General features: G+C 39.7%; 2 protein-coding genes across 3 annotated transcripts; one reads left to right on the top strand and one right to left on the bottom strand.

Annotated features, from left to right (window-relative positions):
* The first annotated feature begins 3,190 nt into the window (after nt 1-3,190).
* ubxn8 (UBX domain protein 8) lies at nt 3,191-9,181 on the top strand. Of its 2 annotated transcripts, none has more exons than XM_060896737.1 (8): nt 3,191-3,317; nt 4,273-4,401; nt 5,290-5,366; nt 5,924-6,049; nt 6,155-6,295; nt 6,433-6,474; nt 7,362-7,436; nt 8,146-9,181. In XM_060896737.1, exons 1-8 carry the CDS (start codon nt 3,233-3,235, stop codon nt 8,308-8,310), a joined length of 840 nt encoding a protein of 279 aa, XP_060752720.1. In that variant the 5' UTR covers nt 3,191-3,232; the 3' UTR covers nt 8,311-9,181. The 2 variants fall into 2 exon arrangements, with proteins under 2 accessions (XP_060752720.1, XP_060752721.1); XM_060896738.1 differs by having other exon boundaries at nt 6,167-6,295.
* A 376-nt stretch (nt 9,182-9,557) lies between these two features.
* On the bottom strand, nt 9,558-15,637 carry ppp2cb (protein phosphatase 2, catalytic subunit, beta isozyme). Its single transcript, XM_060896735.1, has 7 exons — nt 15,163-15,637; nt 11,471-11,680; nt 11,194-11,367; nt 10,985-11,074; nt 10,730-10,891; nt 10,488-10,606; nt 9,558-10,312 (listed from the first exon to the last, which is right to left on the bottom strand). Exons 1-7 carry the CDS (start codon nt 15,262-15,264, stop codon nt 10,240-10,242), a joined length of 930 nt encoding a protein of 309 aa, XP_060752718.1. The 5' UTR covers nt 15,265-15,637; the 3' UTR covers nt 9,558-10,239.
* Nucleotides 15,638-16,770: the final 1,133 nt, after the last annotated feature.

The following is a 16,770-nucleotide window of genomic DNA, read 5'->3' on the forward strand; positions in this document are numbered from 1 at the left end:
TAGTCACAGCGCCCCTCCCCTACAGTGATAGTCTAGTCACAGCGCCCCTCCCCTACAGTGATAGTCTAGTCACAGCGCCCCTCCCCTACAGTGATAGGCTAGTCACAGCGCCCCTCCCCTACAGTGATAGTCTAGTCACAGCGCCCCTCCCCTACAGTGATAGTCTAGTCACAGCGCCCCTCCCCTACAGTGATAGTCTAGTCACAGCGCCCCCCCCCCCCTACAGTGATAGTCTAGTCACAGCGCCCCTCCCCTACAGTGATAGTCTAGTCACAGCGCCCCTCCCCTACACACATACAGATGTATTGTGTTGCTGTGTCTCGCTCTGCTCACTCACAGTCACACACAGAACAGCTCTCTGTCTCTCCCTCAGTCACTCGGGTTCGTGGGTCTTTTCCGTTAACGTTTAGGGTTTCTTCAGCTTTTTACTTCGGGTTGTAACGTTAATAATACGTACTTACTAACCAGTAGAGTTCTGGTAAACGTAGGTTCGTTCAGACGTGGTGCTTGCTTGGTAGAATGCGACTCGCATTGCGTCTCTGCCTGTCGGAGATTTTTTTTCTTTTTTAAACCTTCAGCTGTCTCTAACCAGTAACCAGACACTGTGTGTTTGACACGTTTTTGCTGTATTTCATAAAAACATAAAGGTAGTAAGCTAGTGTTATAAATATTACAAATTAATTATTACTGGTTAAATCCCCGCCCATTTCAATACAAACTTCTGGGTTAGGCCCCACCCACTCCGAGTACGGATACAGATACCGATAATTCATATGGTTAACAGATACGGATACAGATACAGATAATGCTGTACTCGCTCATCCCTAATAAATAATTAATTAAATAATCAGCGAGAGGGAGACAGAGAGAAAAATATGTGGAGATTTATGACATAAACTGGTACAACGAACACAGGTTCCGGCATGGTGGAGTCGGGGTTGGAGGAGGGAGTTTAAATCGCAGCAGCAGCGACGCGCTAGAAAGCGGCTCTATGAATGGGAATTTAAATGGTCGGGTAATATGGATGTCATAACCGGATTGGTGCGCGTTATGGACAACTGATACACGCTTGACAACGTGGCCTGCCAGAACTAACGCGAAGCTTGATACTATGTCACACTGTCATGACATATTACTTCACAGACTGCTTCTGGATATTAAGCGTTTTTTTTTTTAAATATTACCATTCATCCAACTCCGGTTTCCTCCCCATTCCAAAGCCGATCTCTAAATAATCCGTAATGTGCGAATGGGTCTATGAGTGTATGTGTATGACTGTGTTCTGCAATAGACTGGCATCCTGTCCAACCTTGTGCCCCGAGTCTCATGAGATAGACTCCAGGATAAGCAGTGTAGAAAATGGATGGATGGATGGATGGATGGATGGATGGATTGGTGGGTGGGTGGGTTTTGGATAGATGAATGGATGGATGGGTGGATGGATGGATGCATGGATGTGTGGGTGGCAGGAGGGATTGTGTGAGTGAGTGGATGGGTGGATGGATGTGTGGGTGGCCGGAGGGATTGTGTGAGTGAGTGGATGGATGGATGGATGGATGGAAGAATGGATGGATGGATGGATGGATGGATGGGTGGCCGGATGGATGGTGTGAGTGAGTGGATGGGTGAATGGATGGATGGATGGATGGATGGATGGATGGATGGATGGATGGCTCAGTTGATTATTCATCCATCTTAAGTGTGGACAGGAGTTCAGTCGATCTGTAGCCAGGAACGCTGGGCATGAGATGAGAATACACCAGAGTGTTTCTCTCTACTGAACTACAGCTCACTAAATAATACAACATTAAATATTTTATATGTAAGTGCCATTAACTAGAGCACAAAACATGGCATGGACATAAGTGAAACAGGATGACATCTATAAAGTATTGAAAACATGCAGGCATGACAGGCAGGAGACTGGGAGGTGTTACCTCCAGTATTCGGACACTCAGCACTGGCGCTCCACAGGGATGTGTCCGCTCCCCACTTCTATTCTCCCTCTACACTAATGACTGCATCTCAAGTGACCAAACTGTTAAACTCCTGAAATTTGCAGATGATGCTACGCTCATCGGTCTCATCCGAGATGGCGATGAATCTGCATTCCGGCAGGAGGTGAAGCGGCTGGTGCTATGGTGCAGTCAGAACAGTCTAGAGCTAAACACAGTTAGAACTAAACACAGTTTAATCACAGTATCTAAACAGAACAGTCTAGAGCTAAACACAGTTTTTCTACACCAATTAAGGAAGTATGGTCTGCCACAGGAGCTGTTGATGCTGTTCTACAATGCAGTCATTGAATCTGCCCTGTGCACTTCCATCACCATCTGGTTTGGTGCAGCAACAAGACAGGAAACAGACTGCAACGCACGGTTAAAACAGCAGAAAAAATAATTGGTGCCCCCCTGCCCACTCCCCAGGAAACAAGAATTATGACACAAGAACCAGAAACCGGGCAGGAAAAATCACCATTGACCCTTCGCACCCTGAACACAACCTCTTTCAGCTCCTCCCTTCTGGCAGGAGCTAAAGAACTTTGCTTACTAAAACTGCCAGACCAGGAACAGTTTCTTTCCCCAGGCAATCACCCTGATTAACAACTCACCATTTATTTATTATTAACAACCGCTTCATAGCATAGGTACTGCATTATCAGAACTGTCAGTCATCACATCATCCATGTATGTTACACACACTACTGCTGTATATTGTACAAAAAGCATAATATTGCACAATATTGTTATTTGCACTTCTCACACTTTATGTACAAAACTGATCAGACATATATTCTGTATTCATATTTAATACTCATAATGTCTATTGTATCACATCTGCATTGTCTTGTATAGTCTGTATTATCTTGTATAGTATAGTGTTATTTATGTCTGTACTTTTGACAGTCACAAACAGCTGGAACCAAATTCCTTGTGTGTGTCAACACACTTGGCCAATGAACCTGATTCTGATTCTGATTCTGAAATGCTAATTGGAAAATAATAATAATTCTGAAACGTATAAACGTGTGCAAGCTTCTAAAAAAATATCCTGAGGGTTAGTTAATGAGAGAATTTAGTTCTCCAATTTTTGTCTTTTTTAAGCTTCCAAGTTTCTGTTCACACTTCAGTCCAGGAGGTGGCGGTAATACACATTAAGCTGGTTTGCCAACAGACATTAAAACCAAAAGAAGAAAAAGAGGACGAAGACGAAGAAGCATTCGTACAGGAAAATGGTTGCAACGAGAGAGTGTATATTTATTGGCGTTTTCTTTTTCTCGGTATTTTGTATTGCATCATGGAAGTTTTCATTAATAGGTGATGAGTCTGTTAATTAAAAGTTTAAACACACTATGTAATCTGTTCCTTGCGACTTTCTGGCTTTCAGCTAAGAATACGTTGTTGTTGTTGTTGTTGTTGTTGTTGTTGTTGTTGTTGTTGTTGTTGTTGTTGTTGTTGATGATGTTGATGTTGTGGCTGTTGTTGATGTTGTGGCTGTTGTTGATGTTGTGGCTGTTGTTGATGTTGTGGCTGTTGTTGATGTTGTGGCTGTTGTTGATGTGGCTGTTGTTGATGTTGTTGTTGTTGATGTTGATGTTGTGGCTGTTGTTGATGTTGTGGCTGTTGTTGTTGATGTTGTGGCTGTTGTGGCCGTTGTTGTTGATGTTGTGGCCGTTGTTGTTGATGTTGTGGCCGTTGTTGTTGATGTTGTGGCCGTTGTTGTTGATGTTGTGGCCGTTGTTGTTGATGTTGTGGCTGTTGTTGTTGATGTTGTGGCTGTTGTTGTTGATGTTGTGGCTGTTGTTGATGTTGTGGCTGTTGTTAATGTAGTAGTTGTTGTGGCTGCTGTTGTTGTTGTTGTTGTGGCTATTGTTGTTAATGTAGTAGTTGTTGTGCCTGTTGTTGTTGTTGTTGTTGTGGCTGTTGTTATTGTAGTAGTTGTTGTGGCTGTTGTTATTGTAGTTGCTGCTGTTGTTCTTGTTGTGGTTGTTGTTATTGTAGGAGTTGTTGTGGCTGTTGTTGTTGTAGTTGCTGCTGTTGTTCTTGTTGTGGCTGTTGTTATTGTAGTAGTGGTTGTGGCTGTTGTTATTGTAGTAGTGGTTGTGGCTGTTGTTATAGTTGCTGTTGTTGTTGTTGTTATAGTTGCTGTTGTGGCTGTTGTAGTAGTAGTTTTTGTTGTTGTTTTACTGAAAAAGAACAGTGTATATAATTTAGAAAGAACGTGTGTGAATGTGTAATTGTAATAAATGTTCTATCCCTGTGTGCTGTACAGGTGTGAAGGATGCAGTGAGGTTAGCAGGACGTGGGCTGTTGATGCTCGGTGTGTTGACTTGGTTGAGCTCCTGCTTCTACCCCAAGCTGAAATCTTATCTATGTCCAGCGACTCCATCTCCAGTGGAAGGTACTAAAAGAGTTTCATCTTGAAATCAGGACCGAGATGCAGATCTGAGAGCTAATCTATGACCAAGTCCACACGTCTCTCACACGTCTATATATATAATGTTAAATGTCTATTTTCAGGAGGTAATGCAGCTAATACATTCTCAAATCGATGCTAGATGGCGCCAGATTACGTCATATATTTATTTGCATATTCATTGCCATACAAATTTGAGCTGTTACTATGGAAAAATTAAAAACAAGCGTTATATACACACAAACACACGCAAAATACTGCACACCTCCTGACCAATCAGATTTGAGCATCCAGCTCCACATTGGTATAAACAGATCATAACCATTTTTTTATAGAAAGATGTAATCTTTAGTCACGGCACACCGCAAACTAGTGAAACATTTAAAAATACTCTAATTTCTATGAGGAATGTAGACAAAATAAACATTGACTGAAAGTAGCTGGAAACAGACTAGAAGAAATCCAGTTTAATTTAATTATTCACTTTTGTTACTTCTAGCCAAGAAAAGAGTTTAAAATGAAGACGAGATTGAAAGGTATAAGTGCAGTGCCATTTAAGTCTTGTATTTTTCTTTAATCACACGAGTGAAAAGAGCATTTGTATGTTGCTTTTCAGGTTTTTCCCCTGGCTGCGATTGCGTTTTCATCTGGCACAGAATCTTCTCTCTAGTTCATGATTAAAATTGTATTCCTAGGATTAACTCCTACTTCTAAGAGCGGCTCACATACATTTCTCCACATACATATTCACATACGTATTTTGCTCTAAGCTTTTATCTCGGATGAATTTCGTGGACTTTCGTAGATTATTTTCGGGAATAATTCTCCGACACTTTATACCTACTGGCCCTCAGTGCTTTATTGTCATTGCAGGTCCAGCTGAAGATCCACACAGTAGAGTTAAACTGGAGAAAGCCAGAAAGGAGCAACAGCATCAACATAGCTTTAAGGTTTGTACAGTCACACAAATTGTATTGTAGAAATAAGAAATAATAATAATTCATTTTGCAAATCAGCTTACAAAAAAGAAGCATTTTGGAATGTTTATAGTCTACTGTTGCTTGCAAGGTAAATTGTAGTTGTCTCCTGGTTTTACTTACACTTACATTTATGGCATCTGGCAGACTTACGTTTATCTCAGCTGAGTAATTGAGGGTTAAGGGCCATGCTCAGGGGTCCAGGAGTGGCAGCTCGGTGGCCCTGGGATTCAAACTCATGTCCTTCTGATCAGTAGTCCAACATCTGAGCTACCAAATCGCCACTGTGGCCCCAAATCCCCATTTTCTGTATGTTCACAGCAGCACTTAATTTGTATATTTCTGTGTGTTTAAGCAATATTTAGAGAACAATTTCTAATATTGTACAATGAAGCTAGTTTTCTTTCTCAACTAGTTGCAGATAGACACCAAAAAACTTGTTGACATGTCAACATCACATTCTGCACCTTTTAACGTCAGCTGCTTCGCATGTCTCACAAACTGAGTTGGCGTTTTCTTTTTTCCTTTAGTCAGACGAATACCTGGGAGCAGTGGTGAAGCCTCGACAGGAAGCAGTGCTCAGGAAGAAAGAGGAAGGCTTCTATCGTATGACAGGACAAAGCTGGAAACTTAGCCAGGGTTTCACACTCGGAGGGGTGAGACACCTAGACACCTATTTCAACCAACACTATAGTCTTTTCACTGTCATCCCTAATAAGTTGTTACTATGACAATTTTAGTTGCAATTGCTGTAACTGTAGCTAATGATGCAGGAGGAACAGATGATGGCACATACCACTGCCGACGATGAGACTCCTAACCACATGGCTGCAAGGACGCGAAAGGAGCTAGAGGTGCCGAGTCCAGTTCCTGTCCAGACACAACTCCTGAAAGAAAAAAAGGTAAGAATTGTTCTTGAGTACATTGCTACGGTGGCAGAGTTATGGTGCACATTATGGTCCGTGGGGTTAATGATATACGGTATGAGGATGTATTTATTATTACATGATTAGCTTTTTTTTTTTTTTTCCTATTCAAGATCATAACCTTACCTGATGAACCTTCAGAAGATGCTAATGGGGTGAGTGTGTTTGTTTACTTTTATTCACTTTAACACTGATTCCTACAGGATTTCTGGGAGTCATGTATTGCATTTTTTTAACAGTCCACTTTAAAACAAAGCCAAAGTTGTGACAATGAGCGCTTATGAGGATCAGCTAAACAATGTGACGTTCACAATGTAGACTTATTACTTTGTACAAATTTCTTAAATGATCTGTTTATGGTTGCATGCAGGTCTGTTTTTGTAGGGACATCGACTGTACATTTTAACACTCTTAACCTTCTTAGAGCCCTCTTAGACCTTCCTTGGCCAGTAAAAGCTTTTTTTTACGGCCCGTATTCATAAAGATTGTAAGAATGATCTCAGAGAGCTTCTAATTTATCTTACAAATTTCTAACTAGGAATCTTATCTTACGAGTTATTCAGGACCAATACAACAACTTTTATTTTAGAGAGGAGGCGGGGCTTAACCTGTTACTAGGTATGACACATTCTTTTAAAGACTGTGATTGGTTGTCCAATAATAAAAGGACCACTTTTAAAATATGGTCTATTATAAACCTTCGCTTTGTCTTTATGTTAAGATAATGTGAGTCTATATCGTGTAGGGATTACGTCCGTGAACCGATCATATTAGAGATGCGCTAACATCTGTGTGTTACAAAGGTAATAAATGTAATGTAACGACAGAGAGCAGAAATATCATAGCACCAAATTATATCATTTCTGCCGTTATGGCATTTTGGCTCAGTTTTGGAGATGTTAGCGTATCTATAAATGCCATAGAAGCAGAATATATATTTTATATTCACGCTTAGAACGCTATAGAACGCTTATATACATATACTGTGTATATATAATTTAACTGATTATTTTAACTGACCAATGTAACGATTCCTCCTCAGGTTGTAAAAATTGCTCTGAGATTTCCCAGCGGAAGAACAGTCCAGAGAAGATTTTTAAAAACATGCAGATCTACAGTGAGTAAATCCTGATTCATTCATAACGTGTTAAATATAACTGGTAAAGAAATGCTTTGCCAGCCAGGACATGTTTTGGTGTCTGAGTTTCCTCTTCAGAGTTGTACTGGAATTCTCAAGCTGTAACAAACAGAGCAAGTCTGTCTCACCCCAAATCTGTTACTCTGTTACTCTGGGATGCTTTTCATGAACTGGACCCTCGAATAGCCCTGGTCTGGGATTTTTACCATTTTAAATCAATGTTGAAAATTTGTCCAAAAATGAACCATCGCACACTTTTAGATTCTGATCTTGACTCCCAGAATGTGACTTTTCTGTAAAATAAACAAAATTCCAAATCAAATGAAGTTAGGCAGTTTTTCGTGCATGACATCAACATTGCATTCCACAGGAGATGGTATGCCACCTGCAAGCTCCGCCCCCCAAGCTAAAAATGTCTAGTATTTACCACTGAAATGATTTTTTATTGTTTAATACTTAATAAAACATGGACCGCTTTTACAGGACTGTGAGTAGATCATGGATTGAGATTGTATTTCACACTGTTCATTGATTAGGACTGAACTTATTTGATCATCAATGAGGGTAAAGCTGAAACATCATCCACATTGTGTGTGTGTGTTTGGATTAAGTTTTAAGTTAGAAACTAGTTAGTGCTAGTGCAAACTACCTTTAAAGGTGTAATAAGATATTGACTTCTCATCCTTAGGTCCTTTTAGACTGGTTGCACAAGTCTGGATACTCTCCTACTCTTTATGCTTTGTACACGTCTTACCCCAGACGGCCGCTGCCCACACGAACGGACCTCAGCGTGGAAGATGTTGGGATTGTCGCACACACCGTTCTTAACGTGGAGGAAAAAGACCCGTCCTAATATTAATACCAAGCAGCTGAGTCGAGGCACCTGGACCTTTATTTATAATGGAATATTAGATGGCCTTCACGCTTCCAATAAAAGTCCACCCACCTTTGATGGAACTATTTGAACCAATTAAATAGAAAATTCTATAGATTGCATTTACTTCTGGACATTTCTGTAACGTTTTAACTTTACATACCTTTTGTATTCTTTATTGCAGAAAAAAATCTATAGTAAAGAAGACACCAAGGTATAAACCTTGCAAATCTATTGACTGATGTAAAGACTTAGATGGGAAATGTAGCAATTTGATCTCGTACACCATGCTATGCTTTTCTGTACTTTATTAGCACTTGCTGGCAATATGTTAGTGACCCTACAGTCCTGTCTGAAAAGCATTGAAACGGCAAGGAAAAAAACGGTATATTTTGCTATACGCTGCAGCCACTTGGGTTTGAGATCGAAAGATAAATGAGACAATATGAGAATTTCGGCATTCATGTAGTGATTTATACATTTAGATGTGGTTAACAACTTGCTGTAAGACGCTGTGGTTAAATTCTACCCAATTTCTAGGTGAGCAAAAGTAGAAAGCAGAAATTCTGTTGATCTCAAACTAAAATATACAAGAACCGTCCTTACTGCTCTAATACTTTCAGTAAGACTGTTGTGTTAAGGATATGAATGTTTTGCAAATGAAAATGTTTTCTAATGAATATGCTGCAATAGGAAATGTTAGGTTAATGTTAATGAGCAAATCACCAGGTATACTCCTTACATGCTAACTGTATACAGCCAGCAGAATTAGTTCAGTCAGGTGATTTTCTATAACCACTAATTACAGGAAATTCAATTCAATAAAATTGGTTCTATATTTGCAGCAGAACAGTTTCAGAAGCGTGTTTATCAACGATAGCTGTTGCATACAGTGAAAACAAGACTGTTTACATGACACCACAGTTCCTGAAAAAGGGTTTGGAAAGAAAAAAAAACAAAAAAAACCTCTCACCTTCAGATTATGGCTTCAGCTTTTAGTTAACTTTGCCCTAGATAGGTTTGAACCGTGCTGTAAAATCATGGGTCGCACTAAAGGAAACCATTAATGCTTAATATTAGAACATTAGAATTTTGTAAGAAACAAAAGAACATTAGCTGGTTCTCTTGTTTTGGTTTGTGCTTTAAACATCAGAACTCACCCAAAGTTACACATTTGTAACATCATACAACAGATTCCAAGAAAAAAAAAACCCACACAGCAAACATTTATTTGGAGTAGCTTGCAATAAAAGGACTTTATTAGTTCAAATACACCAAAGAAGAGGCAATCACTTTATGACAAATACACAGAAAAGACAGTGAACACAAAAGATGGTAGACAAAGAGATATAGACGGTTGAGTTAAGATAGGGCTCCATATACATGAAAGCATACACTCCCAAAAAGGAAAAGGCTCCTCCCTCAGATTAAGCATTCATACCCAATAGTATAGTGTTTGGTGAAGACAGCAAAGGATGTAAGCTTGTGCACTTGTATAAAATGTTACCTTATTTCACATGCCTGGCATTGCCAACTTAAACAACATTTGTCCAGTGATACTGAAGGGGGGGTAAGCTAGATATCAGATTTTTTTTTTTTTTTTTTTGCTCAGAGTCATGTACATTTCAAGAACAAAGAACATTACTATCCATAGTATACAGCAGGCAGTTGCACTAAAGGCTAAAACGGGACACTGTGTAGCTGTACTGAGACACAGGGCAATTTGTATTTCTGCATTAAATGCGTGTATGGCACATTTTGGTCCATGTTAGTGCTTTCATGTCATGTCATAACACATCCCCAAATATATACACACGCGGTGGGATGAATACATGTATATATGCAGGGATCTGCCGTATTTGTTGTTTGCTTTAGAGGTCGTTTTTCCTACGTCAGGCCTGTGTGTGTTTATAAGAAATAATCGGGGGTGCGGCGGGTGACGTGGGGCTCTCCACGCCGAGGTGCGGGATCGAACTGAAGGCTGAAAGAATATGTGAAGAGTCAAGATAAACGTTAGAGTTCAACATGTTTAAAATGTCAGTTTGTGAGATAAATGATAGATGTGTACTTATCCAATACAGGGCCTTTGTTTGAGACCCTGCATTGATTTGTAAAGATTTACATTATAAAACATGTAATTGGCTGCTAATACTTACAAGGAATATTTGAGAGTATCATCCAGTTCCATGATAGCGGCCTGGTTGCCACAGCGATAGCAGTAGTTTGGTGCACTAAAGATGGTGACAACGTTTCTGTCATGACACCAGTTGTATCCCTGAAGGAGAAAATAAATAATTCAACTAAAACACCTAAAAAAAAAAAAACACTACAAAGTAATTTTCTAAAATGTTCTTTGCATGCGGATTTCTTTTTAATGTCAAACTGTAGATCCGATTACCTCCATAACAAGTTGATGGGCACGGGAGACCAGGGTAAGACCGTTGGCATGGTTGAAAGTTTCAGAAATATCCTGCCCAAAAGTGTAACCTGCACCTCTGGGAGAGATTCCCCAGCCACCACGGTCATCAGGATCTGACCACAGCAAGTCGCACATCGGACCCTGAAATGCATCAAACAAATTGTTGAAACGATCAAAGAATACTGAAGGAGGAGGAATGACTAGCAGCTTTAAAGCTAGTATTTGTTTACTGACCTCATGTGGCACCTCCTGAAGACGATCTAGAGCTCGAATGTGATCTAGTGTGTCTATAGATGGAGATAAACCACCATGCAGACAGAAGATCTACAGAGACAAAAATGATTAGTGGTAACTGAGCGGTCAGGCACTAAAAAAGTAATTTTCTTTTAGAAAGTACTAAAAAAACTTTTTTTTTTTTTATAACAAAAAGGATGTATATTAACCTGTCCATCAACCAGGGCTGTAAGTGGTAGATAGTCAAAGAGGTCTGTGAAGTATTTCCACACGTTTGCGTTGCCGTATTTCCTCAAGCACTCGTCATAGAAGCCATACACCTGTGTGATCTGTCTGCTCTCATGGTTTCCACGCAATATCGTGATGCGCTCTGGGAAACGGACCTGTCAAGTAAGCGGCACAGTAATATTCAGGACAAACCTGTGACTGCAAGGCTAATCGTTATTGCTTCCTGCAAACCCTACAGTGTGTGCATCTTAGAAATACCTTTAGTGCAACAAGCAGGGTGACCGTTTCCACCGAGTAGTAGCCTCTGTCTACATAGTCACCCATAAACAGGTAGTTTGTGTCAGGAGACTTGCCACCGATTCTGAACAGTTCCATAAGGTCATGGAATTGGCCGTGCACATCACCACAGACTGTGACAGGGCAGCGTACATCCTGTACATTGGACTCCTTCGTCAGGATCTCTTTAGCCTGGTTAGATATAGAACAAATAAGACCAGTCATGCTGTAGCGAGGGAGAATCAAATAATAAGATATCAGTTACATCTGCAGCACAAAAGCACTGCCATCACACTGAAGTGGGCGGTTTAACCTGAGCATTAGGCATCGACTGCATAATATATCAATGTGCTTTTCTCAGATAAGAAGCTGAGTGCAAGATGATACATTTTTACCAACATGTTCACCCCTACGCATTCATGGTTACTTATTTGTCTTACAGATCTTCTGCAAAGCTCATTTTGAAAGCAGTGCTGACTAACGGTGGGTTAAATTCTTCCTAATGCATGAATGAAAACCTCTCACGTGCAAACGTGTCGAAAACTCTTAACACAATGTTACAAAGCCCAAATGACCTTTGTAAAACTCTGAAATCAAATCAATATTGGCTGTAAGTACGACCCCCCTGTGTCACCATGGAGACAATGCAAGGGTTTCCATGGAGACCCATCCTCTGCAGTCTTGTTCCTCTTTCCCACCCTTCCCTCATTTAACACAGTAAATAGGACATAACAGCAGGTGCCATGGACAGTAGTAACCCAAGTTTAGCCTCTCAGAGCTGTGCTCTTTTCTGATAAAGACCAAAATAGTTTGAAAGCGAATCCATTCCAAGCAGTTGGCAGGTTTAAAAACGAAACAATCGAGTTGGAGATTATGTAAGTAATGAATAAATAAATAATGCCATGTCAGTGATTTTGGCAACAGATCTGAGTTCAGAACTCAGGAATGAGAAAAGGACGGGATTTGTAAAGAATTACGCTTAATCGACGGAGCCCTCATTGACGGTGCATGTAGTTTTGCATCGTATTTCCACCCTGCACTTTGTAGGTTTCCACATATGCATGTGTAGCGTAATATCCGTTTTTATAAAGGAGCTGGGAGATATGAAGTGATCCGATATACAAAAAAAATCAAAAATAAAACTAGTACAAAATCGGTGACTGTTTTTAAAAAGCTGTGCTTTTAAAACTGTCATCTCACAGGTACATTCTATTTATCCTTACTTAAATCATATACACATTTATCCTTAACATATGAACATATTTTGAATACGAAAGAAAAAAGCATATTTTTATGGAGTACTTATTTTTAAAGAATATTAAAAATACTGAATAATACAAAATCAAATCAAGATACTTCCTAAATGTTTGATCAAAGTACAACAAAACTAATACACTTTAGTTATGCATTTCTAAGATGGCGGTTTCTTCTTCTCCAGTTTCACAAGATCTGCCTGGACCCCACTGTTGTGTAGTTTTAAAGCCAGGTGTAGATCAAAGAAGCTTGTGAAGTGTTGTATATCCAGGCACACCATATGAAACATGGGGGACGACCACTGTGAATAATGAAAAAGAAAAAAAAAGCAGTTGCTGCGACAACCCTGCTGTACACATTTAGGCTGACGGGCCAAGGCAGGTTTGTGGGGTAGTAAAATACAGTCAGCTATCATTTAAAACAAAGCCATAATACTCCCATTCTTCACTGGCTCAGCTAAATAAACTGAAAAAAAAAAAAAACACACTGCCTCATAAGTGCACATGCTGATTGGGGGTTCAACATCATAACTAATACGCAGGTCAACAATAAAGAAAATTCAATCTCTCAAAAATACAATTAAAATGTGTTAGAGTGGTAAGAGCTTAAAAGAAAACATACAAAACTGTGCGTTCCTTTGTAATGTAGAACATTAAGCCTGTTATTCACACAGAGGAGTATCAGAACAACATTTAGAGGTTAGAAGTAAATCTCTGTTCACTCAAACATTATGCCAATAACATGTCTACTGCAACAGAACATACAGTATTCTGTATTTTTGTCTTTTACATAAACAAAATAAAAAAAAATCTGTCCCATATTGGCTCTGTAAAATCTACCCAGCAAACTAAACCCATTTTGAGCAGTAAGAACTATAACAGATTAAAGGATACTGAAAAAGCATACGATATGTGTGTCTCATTATTGCAAAATACCGTTTCTAATTTCTTTGCCTAATACAACAATAACGTGACATGTTTTCAGTCAAACGTAGTGCATTTACAATTCAACTTCCATTCCATCCAATTGATTCCTTAAATAATAAAGGCAGAATTGTGAGCCACCCATCAAATGTTATAGGCATCTCTGATGCTCTTCCACCCACAATTTTCATCTCATGAAGTGGGTCAGTCACTGTGTACAGAGATTAGAAGGCAATCCAGTGCGTTTGTACGGTGAGAAATCGAGCCGACAGACAAAAAGGCCTAAATAAAAGCACTTCTAGGCAGAAGCGACAAATGTAATGTATTAGTTCATTGTGGAAGTGGAAAAGTCAAGTGTACAGAAAATTATTTGCTCTTACTTTCACCGCCTCGTGGTTTTGATGGAGGACTGGAGTTATTTTTAAATAATGACACACAATTGTCCATGAAAGTCTGTTTTAAAAATTCACTCCTTTGATTATAACATGCAAATATCAAACAGACTGCAGATAAAAGGCTGCATAATGCTAGAAATTGTGTGTCACTGTGGAAGCTTATTACAGTTGATACTAAAACCTTTATGTAATTAAAACATTTCCTCATCAGCTAGAGGGTGAAACACTGGGCTAAAGGAAGACTAAAGGTTACTTTAAATCAGTCCTTAACACCATGCAATTATTTACAACCGAAATCCTTGGAAAAGTTTGTGCCCCACAGCTATGACGTCACTTTGTGTAGCTGGTCAATACTAGTTAGTTAACTAGCTTGATGTCATTGCTGACTGAATAACCACAAAACCACAAACCATTATTGAACAGTAAGCACTACAACGCCAAATTATAGCAAAATGCAATATGATGAACGTATTAAGCACAGGGAAATAAAGAAAGCGAATTTCATCCATCCAGTTAACTTAAACTGAGGTAAAAACTAAGACAACGTTAGTTAGTTGGTTAGTCAGTTAGTTATCTAGGACCATTTTTGAGCGGCTGGTCCAAGTTAGCTAGTTAACTACCTCAATAACTCTGCAGCTGGAGATAACTTGGAAATGTACTTTAAAAATCACGCTAAACCGTGAAGTAGACGTTTATTTAACACGTTTTATCGATACAATATCAGTAAAAACTTAAAAACGGAGTAAAAAACTAAAATTAGCTAGTACTAGCTGAATAATCTAGCTAAACCACCGACAGGGCTGTGGCTCAATATTCAGCCATGTTCTATTTTGAGAAGCGGTAACGTTAGCTTTAGCTTTAGCTAGCGCACAACAAGGAAACTGCGCGGTTTGTCATAGTTACTAAACGAAAGAAATCAAGAAGCCGTTTAAATAGTCATTGTTTGTTAGTCATACATCTCACACAAGTCGACGGTTTAATTGTTAAATAAATCACCTTTATCATTCAATCGCCCTCAAACATACACCACTTATAAGCGATATATATGTATGTGTGTGTGTTAGCAGTGCTAGCGAGCTAACGCTAGCTCCAGAGGCTTTACCTTTTCGCACAGCGTCCTCACTTGATTCTCGGTGAGCTGCTTGCACTCGTTGAGTTGTTCTACCCATTGGTCTAATTCTTTAGTAAAGACTTTATCGTCCATTCTGAACACGTCTTGAAGGATGGCACGAATTTCCTTGTTCAGTTAGAGAACACCCGTTAGCTCGTTAGCTCGCCTGGCTAAATTTTCGCTTAGCAATGCAAGATAGCTTAGCTTAGCACACCAGAGGGAATTTTCGTCGCAGCTTTAACGCCGCGAAACGATGCGTTAGCGGATAGAAAACGATTTATTCCGAATGTATGCGTGTTTTTACACGTTCTTGTGCCGGTCTGCTAATAAAGCCGCTTGGCAAAACCAGCAGATCGTCGTTGATAACGTGCGGCGGATTTGCCTTAAGTCGGCCGACCTTTCCGAGAGAAAGCCGCTGCGTAATGGCCGCTCTGCGTCCGCCTCATATCGACGTCATCACAAAGGCATCCGCGGAGGATGGGCGTCGCGCTCGTTTAACGCGATTAAAAACGCCCTGCTGCCCTCGCGCGGCTAAGCGGACCAACAGGAACCGGTTTCTGTTTGTTAGGGTAGGTGTGTTAATTTACTACCATCCTAACACCAGGGTGACAAAAGAAACAGTGTGAATGGTGATGAATGAAACAAAGTGTATACAGTGTTTATTCTCAGTCATTTCTCTATCCCAGTTTAAATGTAGATTAAAAACTCATCTCTTTAGTCAGGCGTATTATTATTACACATAATACATCCCATAATATTGTGCACTGTTACATCAGACTTGCAAATATTATGAACAGCAGCTACGCTAATCCCTCTCCACTGCTTCTCTCTTTCTACCCATCCTGAGACATCCAGAAATTGTTCCAGCTCCGATTATGGACCTCCACTGAGACGAGGCCGACTGAGAATCCTGAGGCATCTAGAGATCTACCAGCTCCAGTTGGACTCTGCGATACCATAGAGGAGATGTGAACTCCATGTGCATCAATACAGCATTTATCAGATTGTATATTTATAATCACACCCTCCAGTGTCACCCATATGAGGATGAGGTTCCCCTTTGAGTCTGGTTCCTCTCAATGTTTCTTCCTTTACCATCTGAGGGAGTTTTTCCTCACCACAGTCACCTGAGTCACCTCAGACTTGTTCATTGGGGATAAATACAAACACGTTTAAATATCTCTAATATTAATCTTGAATTTTGTATTATATTAATCTTTATATTACTCTTTATATTAACCTTTTATTCTATGTTTATGTTTTGTAAAGCTGCTTTGAGACAATGTCAATTGTAAAAAGCGCTATACAAATAAACTTGAATTGAATTGAATTTGTTGATGAGTTTCTGGGAATTTATGCATGTGGTGGGTGTTCACCCTCAATGGGATGTCAGTTCAATGCAGAGAATCGTGCATGCATGCCCAATTTAATATAGCTATTCCATCTATATGCATATTTTTGGGAGGTTGGGAGAAGGTCCTACACAGACAGTAGTAGAATTATGCACTGAAACTCAATTCCAGGACCTGTTATTGATTCAGGGACCCTGGAGCTTTGAGATATCAATGCTTCTTGCTGTGAATAAAAGGGTTAATTTTC

This window comes from Tachysurus vachellii, chromosome 20 (genome assembly GCF_030014155.1).
Source record: "Tachysurus vachellii isolate PV-2020 chromosome 20, HZAU_Pvac_v1, whole genome shotgun sequence".
In the NCBI taxonomy this organism is placed as follows: Eukaryota; Metazoa; Chordata; class Actinopteri; order Siluriformes; family Bagridae; genus Tachysurus; species Tachysurus vachellii.